The sequence below is a fragment of the Osmia bicornis genome, chromosome 5, assembly GCF_907164935.1.
Source record: "Osmia bicornis bicornis chromosome 5, iOsmBic2.1, whole genome shotgun sequence".
NCBI lineage: Eukaryota > Metazoa > Arthropoda > Insecta > Hymenoptera > Megachilidae > Osmia > Osmia bicornis.
In genome coordinates this window covers 5,713,916-5,734,317 of record NC_060220.1, presented here as the reverse complement: position 1 = coordinate 5,734,317, position 20,402 = coordinate 5,713,916, and the positions used below count along the sequence as shown (strand labels likewise).

Here is a 20,402-nt window from a genome sequence, read left to right as displayed (position 1 = left end):
TCGAACGGCCAAAAAGTCCTCACGGCCTTTTGCCTTTTCCTCCGCTAGGAACCTCGGTGGCCGCCACATTTCTATTAGAGAGACTATCGATTCGTAATTTATACCACTTGTCAGCGCGATCCGAGGTGTTCCGCGCTATTGAAAGTCCTGGGTCAGCACAGGTGGCGATAGACTCGCTCGTTTGTTATACTCTTCGTTCTTCTACGTCGTTTACCGCCGACAACTGACTCGATTACTATCCGAGAAATCATCGACTTCAAGGCAGGTCTCCCTAGTTCTCTTCAATGTTAACGTTTAAGAAATTCCACTGAGCATGAGTTAATTCCTCGAGGATCTTGAAACCGATCGTAAGAATCATCAAGTATAACCAGAGGGACATCGATCAACAAAGAGGACGATGAACTTTTAACTATGATCGAACCAGAAGCCTGTCCCGACGATTTACGATTTCCTGACCAGACGAAACGCAACGATTATCGTTTGCAACCAGCGAAACGCCGTTATTATGCCTCGTTTCGACTGCCAAACGTAGATCAGACAATCGTGAGAACGCGATTCACTTGCCAGCCAACGATCCACGTCCAGGAATCAAACTGAACAGAAGATCCAATGCTACTGAATCAGCCCTTGTACCAACGTAGAAATTATTATAATAGTTACGTATCAATTGTTACAAGCACCAAGAAAAAAATATTTATAATACTGGATAGGACAACAGTACTTCGTCCTCTGTTTGAATAATTTCATTTGAATAAAGCTTGGGCTGGAAAACGTTTACCATGTGGCTGAGAAAAATACATTTTCTCAGAGGTACGATAATTATCTCGCCGTGAACGAGCCCGAAAAAAAACCGCGCTCATTGTACCTACGAAGTACGTTATGGTGAAAAAGGAGGAGGAGAGGAGGAAGCCATGGTTGCGTGGGAATGCGTTTCTATTAAATCAGCCGATTTCTTGCCGGCCACCGTACCGTCGAACACGTCGAAATCGAACATAAAGCACGGTAACGATTCTCGGTCAGGATGTCGTGGACTTTCTAGGATGCTTTTCTTCATCATCCACGCTCGATCATCGATCTTCCCCGTCTAACCTGTGCTAGAACGGTGACACGGAAGGCGTCGCAGGCTTGATTTATGAATATTTTTCTCCGGTACAGGTATGTCGTTGCGATCAAACGTTTAGCGGTTTAATGTGCTCTAAAGATGATGATTTTTCGATCGGTTTGATCGGAGATAAAGAGACACCAAGGAATGCTGTTTTTCGATAGTCGTCTCTCCTCTTGACCCATTTGCGGTGGGAAGTAAAACGTTTATGATGTTACATTGACAATTGTCTAGTATTTCTTCGCAACTGTTAATTTGACGTATACTAGCAGAGCCGAATTAAAGGGGGATGCAGCCCCGGGGGCCATTTTATAGGGGGCTCCGTCATAAGCCTTCAAATGTTATTTAATTTTACTTACAACAAGTAGAACAAACTAGAGCGAGATTCGCTTTAAAGCCAACCCTTTTTCGGCCATTTCCGCTCAGATCGAAAGTGGAAACAAAATTTTTTTCGGTCAGTCGTTGAGATTCTGATCCAATAAACACAATGGAGCAAGAATTTTTTTGATAACACTTACTTAGACAGAAAGTCTAAATGCTATAGCCCCCTTATCAAGATTTTCAATTTTAGAAGGGGATTGACTAATAAATTTAAAATAACTAACTACATTCTTCACGAATCTGAAAATTCTTTGAATACTCGTCAGAGCAGAGGTGTGTCCATGAATCGTTTGCAACCTGTCCGACTATGCTGTCCGGATCGAAACAATATAGACTCGGCGAAGGTAGGCGCGTATCTATCGATTCTTCTATTAATCACTATTGCGATTTTTCAAAGGACCGGCTAGAAATGCCAGACGTCGGTGTATACCTGTCGATACAAAGGACAACGCAAGACACGTATAGGAATAAAGATCAAAGCGAGTGGCGCATCTGCATTCCACCGTGGGGGATATAAGGTCGGTTTCTGTTGCTCGTCCGCAGCACGCAGGTGTCTCTAATTGGTTATTTATAAGCGATCCTTAACCCGTCGCTGATTTACTGCGGTTTTAGCGAGCTCGCCGCACGCGATAGGTTTTGCGCGAGCCAATTACAATCGGTCGGTGCCACGTAATCTTAGTCATCGGTCAGCTGGAGCTGATCGGCTGGATCGAGACGGATCGAGAGATCGAGAACACCGCGTCGGTGAAACGCGTCGTCCTCGTCGGGAAGGTCGTCCAACAGATTTTGAAACACGCCTTGCGGAGAACGTGATCCCGTTCCTTTTAACCCTTTCGGTGATGGACACTTTTCACTAATATCGATTCGCTTCATTTTTAATTAAAATCAAGGAATCCTTGATGTCAGTGGTGGTATTGAAAATTTTCTTGTTCTTTGGAAGAAAGCTATGGGAACCGTAGAGCCCGGTTGACAGTCGATCTGTTAACGGGACGTTGACTCGCATGTGGTTCACGGATTTGAAATTCCAGCCACGCGCGGGCCACGCAAGATCGGTTCTCCCAACTGGTCCCGAGTGTTTCATAATAAATAAATCGGGGCCGACGCGGATCGTCGCGGCGATTTCGCATAAATAGAGAAACCTGGACGCGGTTCACCGTGGCCGACCGGGAATGAGAGCGCGATCTTCCCACGCGGCCAGATGTGTCCCTGTTGCGCCGCGATCAGCGCAAACACATCACGACGCGAACCTCCTATTGCCTTCGTCTTCCTTTCTTCTCTTATTCGCTCTTCTCTACGCTTTCCTTCCTCTCGCGTCGAAGATCCTATATGCTTTCCCCTCGGTGTCCTCTCGCGTCGCTTTTTGTCCCTTCTACTGGTTCGTGGAGCAATTAGGACTAGAATCTAGTTGCTAAATTCTTTCTTTTCTTTGTTTAATGTAAATAAAGATTATTTAGAATAGAGTTTCTTTGAATTCCTTAGGACACGAGTCAATTCGGTGCAGCGATCGATGCGTTAAACACTGAGTTTGACAGGGGTTGCGATTCTTCAGGGCCGTAAATTCAGCGAGGTAACGAGGCGACTGGAAATAAACGATAGGAGCCCCTGTTCTCTTACTCTTTCTGCCGGTTCCTCTCCATTTCCTGCCGAGCCTCGAGGTCAGATCGTAAATCAAAAAGCGCGCGACTCTCTTGAAAACTCGCGGCGAAAAGGAGGAGGAAAAAAAGGAGCGAAACGGGAAGGTGGAAGGAGGGGAGGAGGATAAGACGGTGAATCGGAGACGGAAGTGACGTTGCCCGGCGGGATAAATCATGGACGGTGTAAATTAAAGCGACTGCCCGCCTTCGCAACCCTTCTCGTCCACCTTCTTTTTACGCGACTTATCGAGCATCCAGGCCCTCTCCACGCTTCTCGGAAGCGTCCCGGCAATGATAAATAAAGCCGAGCCGGACAAATTGTATCGAGCAATAAAGCAAACAGTACTCCGTACCATCTCGCGGATCGGCGTCTTCTTGCGGCCACGAGATTACCGCGAGGAAATAACGAGCAACCGACTTAATTCAATTACCGCGTGCCGAGATAACGATAAGAAAGGACCGTAGGGGAATCGGATGCTCCCGTAATCCTTCTGCCACGATTTTCAGTTAACTCGCATTCTGCTCCTTTCTTTTTACCGTCCACCCGGTAAAGGTCCCTTTTTATTCAGCTCTGTGAAATTATCGGCCAGCCAAGTTCGAACGGAATAACGGTTGAAAATAATCTTCCAGTGACTGGAATTTAATTCCGTACTTAAATTAAAGGGAATAACGGTGCGAAAATAAGAATCACCGATTTATTTATCTAAACCATCCGCTGCGAAGGGAAGAGGGAAAGGGAGAATGAAATGGAAGAATAAAAAGAATCGAAGAAGTATCGCGAGGGGCAAATAATTTAAAAGCGGCGCGTACAAGAGGAGCGGCAACGGGGTTCGTTCGATTTCGTCTTATTTCAAGATCAAATCGGAGACGTATCGCTCGGCTGCGACGCAAAAAGCGTCGGCCACGGTGCCAGAAAGATTGACTTTATCTCGTGGTAGACCGATGTTCCAACCAGGACGAGCCAATGAGACTCAGCCGCGAAGCGACGGGACTCCCCTTTAAATCCGACAGGAATTACCAACGAAGGCACAATATGTCGGGCTCCATTAAAATTCGGACGATACGAATGAAAGTTTCGGGCATGCCAGACCGATGCTTGACACCGCGTGTCCGCCGCGCCGCTTTTGAAAACGGAGGCCAACGCTGATGTGACAGCGGATCAACCGGAAATTCGAACGGGCATAATTCCATTCGCAGATGGAATTAATGGCCCGTCCGCGGATCGATCGATTCTTCGATCTTCCGTCGACGTTTTACAATTCCCATGTTTCTCTCAAAGAAACGAAAAAACGAAGAAGCGTTAATTAATAAACCCTAAGTTGGATTAATTGATTATAATCGAATTCGTCGTCCAGGATGTTTTTATTACGATATAATGAATCATAATAAATGTCGAACCGTTATTTTCACAAGTTTTTTCCTCCAGCCACGGTTGCTCCGCCTCTTCCCGAACGAAAATCATTCGCAACGAAACAAAAACCGTTTCTCGGTCCATTCATTTCTTTGACGAATGATCCACGATGGAGGGAGCAGAGGAGGACAGTTTCGAATTCAATTACGATTTGCTGAATTACCCGTGCAAATGAGAGAGCGAGAGGTCGCCCCGTGATTCGTAACCGCGAACAATTTCGACTGGGCCCTTAATTAATTTCGCCACGAGATATACGGTGCCATTCGTTACGTTCAATTGCATCGTATCAATATTCATGCGGCGAATAGAATGCAACGTACGACGATCGATTGTTTTTCTCTTGCTGAATTATTTCTTGAAAAAAGTAAAATATTAATCTCATTTTCATTGCTTTTTCTTTGTGTACCGTTTACAAGAATAACAGTGAGTTTAATTGAAATTTTAAATCCACGAGTCGATGCATAAAGTGTCCATTAAGGGACAAGCGATGTATCAAGAAATGGATAGAATTTACTTAACCAGTCGATTAGAATTCGCGTCGAGCCGGCTATAGGAATTTTATATCGGCGATTTATCGGCATATAGTTTAGGAGCTAAACGGAATTCCACTTTCCGAAGGCAATCGCTTCCGTCTAATTTTATCGGCTGTGTTTCCTTCTACGAGCTACCAGGCATTCGAGGAATCGATATCGATTAGCATCGCGCGATGGCCGGCGAAAATCCGTGTCTACGATAAAACCATTTAGATTTCTTTTATGAAACCTCTGTCAACCATTGTTCCTAACTTATCTGCAATTTTATTTCAATTAAAGGGTCTTCCTTCGGTGGAAAGAAATTTTATCATAACTTCTGTCGGAAGTCTCATTCGGTTTCACGAGCGGGTTGCCTAATCGAGGAACACTAACGGGTGTCTAAATAATTCTCGCATAAACGCGTCACCGTGGGTCGCGCAATAAATTTGCACACAAAGTGCTCTTTGTGCTGCACACGGCCCCCATATCTTTTTGCGCCTTTACCCATACCGAGTCGCGTTACTAGTTGAGCCTTTTAGCTGATGGCCATTTTAGGATTTTTAGTTAACCAACTTTCATCGTCAACGTTTCTTCGAAATATTTATTTTCAATGTTAAATACTAAATAATATCGCTGGATTCTTGTTCGAAAATAATGCTAGAGAAAAGGAGAGAAACGCAGTCGAGAGGGATAAGTTTTGGATCGCGAGCCACCGTGGTTTCGGCTCGCTAATGATTTAACGAGCCGCTGGCACGCGATGGGCGTGAATTCCAGCTGAAGATTTCGGAATGAAGATGTAACCCGCCACGAACTCTCTATCTTCCATGGAATCTTTAAACGAGTGCCATCGCGGCATCTTGATTGATTTCCGCTTAACGCGATCTCGCGTGCGATTCCGAATTAAATTACCAACTGGGAGCTATTTCAGGTGTGGCTTCATCCATCTCTTCGGATCATTTTTCTCTTTTCAGCGCGGTGAAATAGATAGAATAAAAAAGAAAGGTAAGCGAGTCGGAAGATTCTGAAACCTTGAAACATCGTGTCCAAAAGGAGGGTCATTATTTTCGTCCAGTTAATTTCCCTCGTCCGGACGACTAAATCGTTAAGAAAAAGGATCAAGAAGCATCCTCGATAGATCAAACGGGAATCGCCAACGCGTGCGAGTAAATAGCAGACAAGATGGAAGAAAAAAGAATGGAATCGGTTCGACCTGGCGAAGATCGAAAGGTGCGTTTACAGAGGACGGTGGCTAGCCTAGCAGGGTACCTTGTCACCTTGAAGTTATCGTCAGTAGGTTGAGTGTAGGTAGCCGACGATCCCCTCCAGATCGAATTGTCCGATCCTTCGATTGGATGATCCTTCGCGAACCACCTTCGTCATTCGTGTTCCTCTCCTTCCGTCTCTTGGCGCGGCGATACGCCCCCGGTCCCACGATGATTTTCACGAGCCGATCGAGCAGGGAACAGAACGAGGAATAATCGAGGCGAAAATGCCGAGGAACGCGGCGCGCAGCAGTACGCAACGATCGCGTTCGCCAACAGCCTGTCTCGCTTCGACGGACGGAGAAGAGAACTGGCCGATCGGTGTCGATCGCGTGCCACCTTCGGAGAGGGACCGTGGCTCTCGATTCTTCCGAGGCCTGGGAAGGGCACAGGTAACCTCTAGTTCGACCCACGCGACCACTCGCTGCCTCCGCCTGCTGCCTCCGCAATCCGCTTCTAACGGATGTCCGCCATCGATTCGACTCGCCTGATAATCGACCGCATTCGCATTTGGCAACCCGACTGACGATGCTTTTAACTTATTCGCACCGTTCTTGATATACGTGTCAAATAATCGTACATAACACTTGTAAAGTTTGGTCGTCGCGTCGGCCTCTCATCGGTTCTGCCATTCGGAACCAGCAAGCTTACTTAAATTCAGAGTGAAAAATTTTCCAACTATGTACTCTAATTCAACGACTCAATCCCCAATGTTCTTCCATTATCTAATCGATACAAGAGAGCTACTAATTCGCAAGACACCCGTTGTATAACAATATTTTCCCGCGGTGGCACGACGCAAGGATACCTGTTTATAAGGCGGCAAACCGCGGCCACGTTGTTGACTGCGAGAGCCCGTGCACGCCGACGCATTCACCTGTATGACGTAGTCCACCAGATCGGATAGGATCGGACAGGCTGTAGAAGTGGCGATTAGAGGCCGTGGGCGAACAGATCGAAATCCGCGGAGGAGGCAAGGCGCCGTGGAAAAAATCGGCAATGCTGCCTCGTGCAAAACTAGTTGATGACGTGGTACGAAAAACACTTCCAGGATTCGCTCGGTTTCGCGAAACATGCGGGTCCTGGATCGTTTTTCGACGAATAATTCCGATAAAACTTGAAGAATCGATCAACTATTTTGCTAATCTTAAGAAATATCTCTTCTAGGACTATCTAGGACCCTCTAAATCTTTGAAATATTACCCCTTTGATTACTGAAGATTCTAGGCTTGAACATTCTGTGTGTACGAAATAATAATCAAGGATTACTTTTCTTCTCATTCCATTTCATTTCTCAGTTTATTTTATCATTTGTTTTTCTTTTTCAGTGTTTTGTCAAATGGTTAATTACCTATGCTCCAGGAATAGGAAATGAATCTGGAATGAATTCGACTCCCGTCCAGAACGATAAAGCTACATTCTCCGGTATAACCTGGCTGCCGGGCGCAAAGGGTTAATTCCCCCACGGTCGGTGTAATGATTTATTCTCGAATTAAGATGGGCTGCCGGATAGCGGTAAGTGGAACGTCGCGGCGTACGACGGCGGCAGGGAATCTGTCCGCGAGACAGGATCGAGGCGTGTATCGAGCGGGAACGCGTGTCAGCGAGTTAAACCGCGACGAGGAGGAGGCTACCGATCCGTGTCGCGGCTAAATCGACGCGCCGTTATCGGGCGAAAAGTCAAAAGGGCCGGAGTCGGGGCCGGGGCCTACGCAAGATTTATCGTCGCCACGGTCACGTGGCCAATGGACCGTGGACCAAACGAGACTCTACGTGAGTGTAAACACGTGTTCCGCCGGTGTAACCGGCACCATAAAACTGGAGCACTTGATTTTACCGCCTGTCGCGAGCCCCTTCGATAAATTAGCGTCCAACAGCTGAGGCCGCAAACGTCGTGTATACAGGGTGTAGCTGTAACGATGCTGAAAATCAGCGTTCAACTGATTCATTTTGACAAATAAAAGCGAACCGAGAAGACGTAACAAGGTTTTCTTCAAGAATTATCTTACTTCCAGCTATTTTCTTGGAAACGAAGATTCTTATCGAAAAATTTCATATAACCAGTTTGATTTATTATTATTGCCACACCTGGTATATTAGAACGAATATTGCGAATCCCTGCGACGAATCGTGCTCCCTTTTATACATTTCTTTTTATTGGATTCGTATCTCGAGAAGCCAACCTGTCGCTTCTTAATCTTCTTCCTCTTCTCTTTTCGAGGGTCGTAATAAAATCCTTCGCGTTTACGAGCCCTTCGTTGCCGTTTCGAACTCCTTCTGATTACCACTCTTTTCTTCGCGATAATGAGATTTATTAGTATTTCAACGCGAACGAATAACTTTCTTTCAGAGTTCTCGCTAAGGAATCGTTGCTCGATCCAAAGGTCTTCCACGTCGTTTAACCTGGGAAACGTCAGATAGAACACGGGTAAAACGATCAATTAGCTAAGAACGAGGCGAAACAATGCAGACAGAAGGGAAAATATTCGCAGAACGCGATGATGGACGTTGCATAAGAGAGGCTGTTGGAAACGCGTTAAGGAAAGCCTCGAATCTCACGGTTGCCTCGACGGTATTCCGCTTGGAACTGTTGGGAAATTCACTGGAAAAACTGACGAAAAGGCTCGTGCTAGATGACAAAACCTTCTTAGAAATCGCTTTCGCAGACTGGCTCGAACACCTGCCACCAGACCGACGCGACAGATTGATTCGACTGGATGGAGATCTTTTTCTCTCGCGTGGAAAACCTCGACTGGAAACAATACCCGATGGGACCGTAACAAGGCCGGCTTATGACGTGACGAAGTTTGATAAGTCGATTAAACGGTGACAAAAAGACGATCGACGATGTTGCTTTCGTGACGAACAACGTGCCTTGAATCTACGAAACGATTCTCCCAGTGGGAAGTTTGAAAAATCGCGAGAAAATTGCAGGATAAACCAGCCTCGCGTTCTCTTTGTATCTACTTTCACGAATTTCTACTGATAGCTTAAGATTGGGAATATGCGAGTACCCGAAATTACGAGTATCCCGATTTATTCGGATCGATTCGGAATTGGAAAACGGTGCTTCGTATTAGATTGACGAGTAAAATGGACTTGGACCGAACGGTCACACCGTAAATCATGGAAACGGTAGAACAAAGAATGACAGAAATTATTCTCGTATATCATCGTTTTTCCGACTAATACTCTAAGCTGGCACTGCAGAACGATTTCAGCGAGCTGATCGATTAATTCGACGCACGTACAGCCTCTCCGTGCTGATTTCCAGGTACGAGGTGGTCGCGCAACCGACCGGTGTACGGAGCTGCACTTTCGTTGCACGGAATTAATCGCTGATTAAGGTAAGCAAGGTCAATCGCCATGATGATTCAGCCCGTGAGTAAGAGGCATCCTCGCCGAACGGTGCGCTCGGACGAGCATGGCTTTGGGACACTCGAAGACGTACGAGTTGAGAAAGAAAAACGGGACCGAATTTATCTTGTTGATCGATCGTCGACGTGTAAGAGAAGCAACAGAGAGGCCATTCCACTGATCGATCGATTCTTTTTCTTTTTTGCACCGTAGAATTCCCATCGCGATAAATTTTTGCACGATACCGGATTTTCTGAAATCCTCGCGAACATTTATCAAATTATCATGAAAATCGACTTCTCGATTCGAGATCAGGAAAGTAAGTACGAGAAAACAGGTCATAAACTTTCAAGGATTACAAAACCATCGGCGGACCAAAGCGTGCTCTAATTAAGCGTGTTCGCGATTTACAGGGCCGAAAATCCGTGAAGTTCGCTTTAATTTGGGCCGTGATTTCGCCACGGCAATAAAACGAAACGGACCGATAAAAGAGAGGCAAGAGGTGTCCGTTTGACTGTCCATCTTGGCCGTGCTCTGTAATAAAGGCGGCTTCCACTTTTGCCTCTGCCCATTGTCTTGCCCCCTTCTTCTTTCTGCCCTTTAACTATCTCTTTTGCCTCTCCGTCACTCGTTAACCCGTCATTTCGCCTTCTTTATGGTTTCATGTTAGAAATTGAATGATTCTCATATTTTTGAAAATTCCCCAATCACCCCAAAATAAAAGGAAACGTCGCCTTTCAATACGTACGTTATTCACGTAACGATAATTATTGCAAAAACGAAACGAAACGGTCGAATGGATCCTCGTTCAACTGTCCCATATATCATTCCTCTTATAGCTCGTTACGCATGCAAAAATCAGGAGGATCGTCTGGCGTATTAACTTTCATACGACTTTAACTCCGTCATAAAGAAACAATATACCGACGAAGACAATGCATCCGTTCGTAAAACTGGTCCCACGAATTTCCACGCGGTTCGAACCGGGTATAATTCACCGGGCGCTTCAAGTTGAAGCGCTGCTTAAAATACCGGCACTTAATTACGCGGTTTAAAGGGCCGAGCCATTTTTTAACGCCCCCATAAACCTGTCCCTCGGTCCCGTCATCTCTGCGGTTGCATAATGCTCCTCCCTCCGCGTTTATTCTCACTTGTCTCTTCCACTGGCTGGGAGACCCCCCTGGCTCGGTAGCGAGCGTTGATTGCGATTTATAATGTCAACCGGCTGCTCTGGTAGCCCCCATTGTCGGGCACGATCGGTTTCGGTTTCGTTGCGTTTCGACCAACTCGATCCGTGATTCAACTCGCGAACACGTAAATCTTCCGCTTCTGTTACCTTCCCGGTGAGATTCAACGTGCCTGCGAGGCGTTACGGTGCTTTACCTTCGTTCGTATTTCTTGGTAGTTCTTGGTATTTGAGGGGGTAGTTTGGAAAGAGAGGGAATAATTTCTAAGTACCGTGCATCGCCAACCTTCCGGACGAATTCTTGATATCTATAAAGACGCATGTTTTCAATATCGAACAATTTCTAAGTCATAGTACACGAATTGTATAGTTTTGAGACTAATCTTCATATGGACATGGAAGAAATTACAAAGAAATGCAGAAAGTGCATAGAAAATGTAAGATGAAGAGAAGCGTAACAAGAGGAAAGGAGGGAAGAGAAGCAAAAGAGATGGCCAGAGGGAGAGGTCGCAAGGGACGAAGAGGAAGAGGGGAATAAATTAAAGAACGGGTTCTCCCTCGCCGCAGGACCTCATTACGTCCAACTTCATTTGTTTCCATTTTAATCGGGCCCCGTCCAACGGCGACGGACCAGAATCCAGTACCAGAAACCAGAACCGCAACGGATACCGGCCACCGCCAAATACTTCAGCCGGATTCTACCCGCGGACGTATCTCAACTATACTTTTCACGGTTATTCGAGTGCGATCAATCGGATCATTCGCGTTAAACACGGTTCGAGATAAATCGTGTATTAGTCGAAGAACCTCTCGTGATAATTGCCGATAGGTGGCGAAAATTGCGTCACCGTGATGCCAGCTGTTCGCAAACGAGTCCGATCAAGGTTCCCCCGATAGAAAACAAGGGCGTCGATCTAAACGCGCGCGAAAACGGACACGTACGCTATCGAGTGAATCACTTACGGTTTCTCGGGAACTGGATGATGCAGATGAAAGTTCGATGCTTACCTGTAACAGATAAAGAAACCAGCAATTAAACTCTGATCGTTGCAACATCATAGTCGTTGCTTCGAAACAGAAAAACATCGTTTTCAGATTTGCCCTAATCTAAAATGAAATGCTAATGGAATCGAAAGAGTCGCGTCTGAGGATGGAAATGAATTCCAATGACGGCGCAGAAGAAGAAGGAAATTTTTGCAATGCAGCAGGTTTCGAGGCTTTGATGTAACGCGACCGTATCATAAAGTGATTCGCATTCTGCAAGTGTGAGATCAGATAAGGCACCGATCCGGTAGGGCAGCCCGACTGCCCACGGCTGCCTTTTTTTCCCATCGGATCGGCATCGCAACCCTGTAATCTCGTACAGATGATGAAGGTTACTTACGCGCCTTCTTTTCATCCTCCTCCCTTCGCTAAGCGTGTTCGCGATGATTGTTTGCAGAAAGAATACGCGTCTCAAGTAGGTGCTACGTTACGTTCCACTACGTGTACGTATTGGCCGTGTCGAATCCGATTTATTGGCCAGGATATTCAAAATATCGACAACCTTCTTATCCGTTCGATTTATGACCGATAACTCGCTGCGATTATTCACGATTTCGATGGCGGAGAAAGTTTGGCAGAAGGAAAACTGGATACCTCAATTTGGAATGTGGTTTTTTTTTTTTATAAAAATTAATCGATCGAGTATTCGGTTGAAATCGCCACAAATTCAGAAGGGTATCAAAGTCGGTCCCCGATTCCGATACTTTTTGCCCTTTTTCCCCCCCATTGAATTTAGACCTCCCAGCTAGTCGGTAGGCTCGACACGGTGACTTCTTGCGGAGCGAAAGGACCGCGTGGCGATGCTTAAAAGCAAACTTTTGGAGGAAAGTTCGACGGGCAAGTTTTTCTCCCCGCACGATTCCTGCACGTAAGGCCGGCTACGTCGCGGAACGAGCACGGAGACGGGGGTCAATTACAAGGGGAACGACGGCTCGCGGGGTGAAATTCAATTACGTTAGAAAAACAGGCTGATCCAGCCGTCACAAACGGCTGTCAGCCTTTGTACACGCGATTCACTGCCACCATCGGGGGTACCTTTCTTCTTTCCTCTTGCTTTTAAGCCGCTGTCGATGCAATCTATCAAATAATTTGCATGAAATTCCTTCGATAATCAAATTAAGGCCAAAATTATAAAGATGAATGGATAGAAGACTATTCAACCACGTTTGAAACCCGAAGAAGATATTTAAAAAAGCACAGATACTGAGTACATAAAGAATACAAGTTGCTCGTTCTTCGAATGCAAAATAGCTCCGAAGGAAATGCAAATCGCTGAAAAACCTCGAGTCAGAGACACGCGGTGGTCGCATGAAAAGCGACAAACGTTTTCTCACGAAGAAACCGAAGGACGGGGCGTAAGTTATTCGTGTTCGGAGGCAGTACGAGTGCATCGTCATCTCCCGTTAGGTCGCAAACGGGTCGGTATTAGGTCATAAGCGCAGCCTTAGGGCGAGCCGTGCAAGAACTGGGTGTAAATACCTGACGATCCGATCCCGCGTTACGCAACCCCGGTAATTATATTTATTAGACAGCGTACAGAATTCTCGTGGAAACGAGCAGCAACAGTGCCAGGAAAGCTTCTCCACCTCTTTGCACTATTTCCAGCCACGAGATTCACCTGTTCGCCGACGTTCGAGCCGAAAAGGAAGACAGCCCCGGCTAGCTCTCTCGAGTTATCATCGCTACAAAGTGCTTTTAACGCATATTACACAAAGCTACCGGTGATTTATCGCCTCTCGCAAGACGAATTCCCTTCTTTTTGCACGCACCACCAAGTGCAACGTGTCGTGTAAAATCATTCTGCTTGATCTACGCGATAGTCGAACGTCACTTCGGATATAAAAAAGGGAAATAAAACGATAAGTGGGCTAATAGTTGCGAACACCGGTATATTTCCTTGAGTCAGTCTGTACGTCTGGTGGGTCGCAAAAAAGGGGTGCAAAAGAGATGCAACGGTGAATACGGTTTGGCAAGCTTGCTCTTCGCGACGTGCATCAACACCGGTAGCCGTTAGCCGTGAGGAAGCGAGAGATTCGTGTCTGTCTTCCGAGAAGACAGGCAAAATTCAGGCTCAATTAAAATGCCAACGCGTGAATTTGAAACATCTCGAAATAAAGGTAAAAGAAAAAAAAAAGAGAAATGATCGTGCTCGTCTTCTCTTCCCCGAGGATTCGTTAACTGGCGTGAAATCCATCCCGAAAAAAATTCCAACCGAGTGGCAGACTCGCATCGTGTGTCGTGCGCTCGCTCGCTCGCTCGTTCGCTCGCGTCTGTAGTACGCGTGTAAAGCGATGATAATAATTAATCAGCGTTGAATCGAGACTCGGCAGTTCGAGATAACGAGTAGGTTGGTTGTCCGTCGGGCATCGTTAATGTAACTGTTACGATCCTCGAGAGCTAAGGAGACGAAGAGAGCGTGGGTTGCGCAACGAAACACGCACACGCCTCTCTGCGATCTAGGAGATCCAGCAACCACTCGACTCAGATGGAGACTCGTCGTTCCTCGCCGATACCAAACAGATACGAGTGAATTTTCCACCTTAAATAGACAACACCATCTGTCCAGGTATGGCGAAAAACGAAAGGCGTAACCTTCGGGCTCACCTTCGAGCAATTGATCTTCTTTTTCCTCGCGCGAGAAACGAAGGGGACAGACCTGGGTTACATGTCGCGCGAACCAACTCGTTTCGCTTCGCCACTCGATTAAAACATTTTTTTTTTTTCCTTTTCATTCTTCGCTTTTTTGTCGCTGGAAAATGGAATGGCTTCTTTGAGAATTTAACTTGTTCATTTGGGAGAGACTCGAGGCTGAAGATCGATTTTTGAACATCATTTTCATCATTCATGGTTTCCGATACTCGTGTTCTTCGATTCTAACATCAACTAACGAGTTGACGGCTTGTCATGCGGTGATCGATTTCTCTAACTATACAATCCTGAGTACTGTTAAGAGCATCCGCACAAGTTTGACAGGAGAATACTAATGAGACGCCTTCTGCCAAAACATATCGTATCGCGAGCTTCGATCTGACAACCGAAAACTTTAATCGATCCTCCTGACGGGTTATAGTGCTTTTCAATTTCACTCGATTAACGTTTCGTACAATTTCGACGAGAATCATCGACCGCCACCACTCGGTCGCGGGTATACATTGCACAAGTGTCTCTCGATAAGTGTGTTGGATATTTCTACAAATCGTACACAGCTTCTTATTCTCTCGATGAAAAAGTATACGGGATTGATGTCGTGGTTGATATGAAAAATCATCGTGTATCGTTGTACGTAACAGCGGCTTGTTCACCGATTTCTACCTAACAGGCTAGCCGGCGTGGTTACCTGTCCGAGAGATCACGTTGTTGGTTAAATGGTGCCCTTTCAATCCGACGTAGCGACACTTCGAGTTCCTACTTAGGATTTGTCGGGTGGATTGACAAATCGAGGCCAACAACGCTGCTGGCTGGCCACGAGAGTGTTTGCTTTCGAGACGTACTCACGCGAGAGGAAAAAGAAGAAGAGAGAGCCAGATAGAGAAACAGTGATGATCAGAGGGGGATACCGAGAGACGGGTAGGGTTAGACGCGAGAAAAAGAGGCGTTGAAAACGGCAGTCGTTAGTGGAACGACGCGTAATTAATTCGGACTAACGAACAGGCGAAACGTATGCCAGACGCTTTCGAATTATCCGTCCTCTTTTCAGCTCCTTCTGCGCGCTTTGAAAATTGATGGAAACACGTAATCTTTCTTTATTTCTCTTTTCTCGGAATGTTTTTTAAGATATTTTAACGTACGGACGATGTTAAGAGGATATTATATTTCGGTACGTCTAAAAATGAACACCTTTTATTACAAAACTGCAAATCAAGTTTCGCAGAGTTCACTTGACAGCCAACTGTCCTACGGTTCGAGGAAAAATCAACGTTCTGGCCTATTAAGCGTCCATAGAGCAGAGAAATAATCTGCTTGCGATCTGCTTGCAATCTCGACGGTAAATCATTTGTAGAAAGACCGCTGTTACGCAAGTCAGTCTCAACCGTTTCATTCATGCACACCGTTGGCTAATTATAATTCGAAAGGCGCCGATCGACGTTGCTTTTTACGAGCCTTCGCTAACGGGAGAAAAAAATCAGATGAAGAAGAAGCTGGGAAAGGCCGATAGGCTCCTTCCTCGCCGGGATGCACGCGTTTCGACACTTGGATGCGTTTCTCGTATCGGGACACTTTGATGCATCATTGTCGCAATAACGCGTAATGTCGGTTGTCGCGTACATCGAGCAATAACGAAATGAGAAAGTGTTGTTTTTATCTGGAGAAATAGGCTGTGTACACACGGCTGAGAGTTTATAGTTTCTTTGAGAATGGACGTTGAAGATGATTGCGATGCGCTTTAAACGCATTGTACTTTGGATAGATTTTAATTACGCTAAGAAAAAAAGGATTATGAGCGCGTTTGAGTACCTACTCCTAAACTCTGTCCAATGTAAGAGACGTCCAAAGCCCCCACTTAACTGCATACGTTCTTCTCTTTATTTCATATACGGTGATAATTAATTCCTTATACACCGATATCGCCCCCAAGACCGGTAGGGATAGAGTCGCGACTAATCGTATGCGCCAGATCGGTAGGAAATGGTGGGGGATACGCAGATCGGTCGAAAACTGATCGAAAACAGAGGTTATTCTTACGTTGGACAGAGTATACGTTCGAGTACAGGGGGCGTGGCTAAATCGTCGACGCGAGCCGAACTGTGCCGAAGGCAAAGCATGGCGGGGGCGCCTCCCACTATTCTTCCCCTAACCGAACGAAGCCATCTATGCTCGCAACTGTACCGAGTCAAACCCTTGCGCGATATACACAAAGATCGAATAAAAAATTCAATTATGACAGCATTGTAGGCGTTGAAACGATTCTAACAACCGTCAAGAGGACTTCTACGGCCACCTCACGCGACTCTACTATAAATAGCAGAAGGGGTAACGCGTCGTTTCGAAACGCGTCGCGATAATTCATTCGACATATTTCTTCCGCGCTATTGCACAGCATTAAAATCAGCTCGCGCCAATCGTTCTATTTCATACGTATCGATTATCTCTCAGCGGTGGTGGTTCGTCATTGAATCGATCAGTCCTACGCGACGCTTTTTTTTTTTTTTTCAATATCGTTCATCGTGAACATATGCAGACGGAGAAAGGGATCAAAGGACCCTGAGGAGGAGATGAAACCATAGGCGAATCAAGATCGAGGGAAGCCCAGGCGGGAGGTTGAAAAAATAATTACGAAAGCTCGTAGCTTCCCTCCTCTCAAGGAGAGACACGGGGAATTAATCTGACAGCAGTATCTTGGAAGGCCGAGGCAAGAGGAAATTAATTTCAACGGTGCAATTAAGATGTCCAATCTGTGGGCTCGTACGTCGAGATCGATCGAACGTTTTTCGGGGAAAAGCGAGACACTTTGGCCGCCTGATCCACTCTCTGATACTTTTGTAGACCTTGGAACAGAGTTGAGTGTATATTGGATGTTAATTCGGAGAGACATCAGATTGATTATCTTTAATACAATTTATTTCAAGCCTGTAATATCGACATTCTCATGAATATTCTCAGCGATGCAAAACGTTTCATCGCGGAATCTCGCCGCGAAATCGAAAGGCTTTCGGTATCTCCCGTGATCTTTCACGAAACAACAACGTGGCCCAAGAAGCGACCTTTCCGGTTTTTTGGTATTCCTCGAGGGGACCCGTGGCAAAGTCGCGTGCTTATAACGGACACGGTTTCCACGTATATCCACGATCCCTGAACAAGCCGGAGAATGAAACGTTCTCGCATAAAACACAACGCGGCCCTTAATCATGGGCCGACCGAGTGAAAATTAAAATTCAACATGCGCACGTCCGTGCACGCGTATGCAAAACCACCTGTCCCCGACTTCATTCCGTTTCTGTCTTACTCGACTTCCTCCTTCGACTCTTCGTCATCTCGCTGTTCCCAGTTTCGAGGATTCTTACGTTCGCTTGTTCTTGTGAATTTGCTTGCAACATCTTCTTCTCGAACTCTCTGTTGCCTTTTGATCTTGAATTATTTATTGAAATAAATCAGCTTCCAATTGAATGAACCACGCTAATGGAAGAAGATTTAGTAACGCAACACGCGAGGAGAAAAAATATAGAGAAGAAGGTGATAAATAAAAAGAGGCAAGGATAAGAGATAAAAATGAATGGAAAGCTAAGAAGAAAGTTTCGAGCTGGCGTACAGAGTGTCGGGATATTTATTCTCGGCCCGGACCTTTCCCCTCATTTCTGCTAATGGATAACGCGGTAATATTTAACGCGCTATTTAACCGAGGCCTCGATGCCCACGGTCAGAATTAAGACTTAATTTACAAGCATTATCTTCGGCGAGGTTGGCCGACGGCTCGCAATGGCATTCTTCTTATCTCGGCCACTTAACCCCTCATCTTTGCGCTGGCTCGGGAACGCGTAAAACGCTTCAATGCTGCGCTCGACAATGCCACACGCTCCGCGTGTTCAGCGTGCCCGTGTTAATGTGGATTAATAAGCATTATCTCGAAGGGTCGAACCTCGTCCGCGATTTACGAACCAGTTTCTCTTATCTGGCCGCTTAAGACCGTTTAAAATACAAAATCCGACACGGTGCTTGCACACGCGTCACTTTGTCTACTGGAGAGAAAGAGAGAGTTTTGTAACATCAAAAATTTTCGATCGTTTTGAATATTGAATAGCTGTTGAACAGATGGCATTCCAAGATAGCTATTTTTTTTCTTAATATCATTGATTTATAGAGCGGTCAAGAATTAACCGAGGGAACCTACTGTAAAACATTCACTTACAAATTTCCGTATCAGTGTCCTAATTACAAGATCTCTTGAAAGCGAATCACTGAAACATGCAATTAAAGTCACGGGTGCAACTAAGAAATGGTTGCACGCGAAGGTGTTAAGGTTCGAGATAATTAAGCCAAGAAAATCCTTCGAGAGGTACTATAATAATTACAGATGTTTGCCGATAGCCAAGTCCGTGGAAGACGAGGAATTCAAAGGAGCTGCTTTCGACAGCAGGCCGCTCGTGTGCCGCTTGGCTGCGCTCAGTTACGCATCGGCTACCGGCCTATCAATGAACGCGCCCACGCGCTCGAGATCGACAGCCTCTGTCCCCTTTCCCTCTCGAACACGGCTACCACCGGTACGGCAAGGTCGCTTAATTCCTGCACGCCTCCAGAAAATAGATTTCACGAATGCAAATGCAAGCTGCACCGCGTCGGGCCGCGTTGCACCGCGCGCTGCACCGCGGCGAAAGTGAATGGCGCGAGCACACGCGACCGCAAGCGGATCCGAGATTCGTTCGCGACCGCGTTCTCCTCGCTTTTCGTCATCGATGAATTTTATCGAGTCAATTGATTCGTCGTCCTTCGTTGCACCGTCGCGTGGATATCTGGAATACAATACACTCGCGATCAAATCGGGTACCCCAGGAAAAATAATAATGTTCCGTGGTTTTCGAATTAATTTGCAATTTACATAACTTTCGGGGAATTTTCCCTCGACCATGATTTAGATTTAATTATGCAAGTTTGTTGCCGAAACGTGGGAGGTGTAAAATGTAACAGATAATCAACATTTGCCAGAGCTGGCTGAAATTGACACCTCCTTCGCTTTTTGTAACACGACGAGGAACATTTATGAAATCGAAAATTGCATCACCTTGGAATAATTCAAGTTAGATACGTGAATATAATTTTTCACGTTTTGGCAAAGACTTGCTACATTTAACTTGCTACATTTTACATCATCGGTGACTTTGTTGCACAAGCTTGGGCTTCTGTAACAAAGCAGATGATTATTTGCCAAAAGATTAAGGAACTACGTAGATATATGTATACTAGGATACAAATAACAATGTTGATACAAAATGAACCAGTTTCCAAAATTGAAGGGTATTTCTTGTCGGAAATTAGAACGAAAATTTATTATATTTGTCTTAGATGAAAAACTGAAAAGTAGCAAGGTTTCAATTACATCCCTGAAATTACATAATACAGAAACAGATATAAAATCTGAAGTGCCACCATAGGTGACCCACTTTTCCTCTTCGACGTACGTCAAAACGAAAGGAAACGGTCCCAGGACTAGTCGCTAATAACTTTATGAACGTGGAACATGCAATATTTGATTAAGCATACCGCGCTTCGTGTATCTCAATAAACAGGATAATCATCTTTCTATTACCACCCATGAAATTATATAACGCACAAACAGTTATCACATACAACTACCACTTTTCTCCTTCGATGTTATATAGGAGAAGGAAAGAAAAACAGTTCATTAACGTTTTAACGCGTTATCCCCGAGGCGGCTGGCTCTAATCCGCGTCGAATTCATGGACAGATGGATAAGCTGTTACGCGAGGCTGCATTTTAGTTACGCATTAGCCGTCAGCCATCGGATTATCAATGAACGCGCCCACGTGCATAGGATTGATATCTATCTTTCTCTTTCGTGC

At 45.6% G+C, this 20,402-nt stretch overlaps 1 protein-coding gene across 4 annotated transcripts in view; it reads right to left on the bottom strand.

Moving 5' to 3' along the window:
• LOC114877922 (myocardin-related transcription factor A) overlaps positions 1-20,402 on the bottom strand; it is a 169,577-nt gene that overhangs the window by 104,870 nt on the left and 44,305 nt on the right. For 3 of the 4 annotated variants that reach the window (XM_029191089.2, XM_029191092.2, XM_029191090.2), the window contains exon 2: positions 11,809-11,853. The exons of the other annotated variant lie outside the window; for it this stretch is intronic. In XM_029191089.2, the coding sequence (XP_029046922.2) occupies positions 11,809-11,853 (45 nt within the window). The remainder of the gene's footprint in view (positions 1-11,808; positions 11,854-20,402) is intronic. 4 annotated transcript variants of the gene reach the window in all.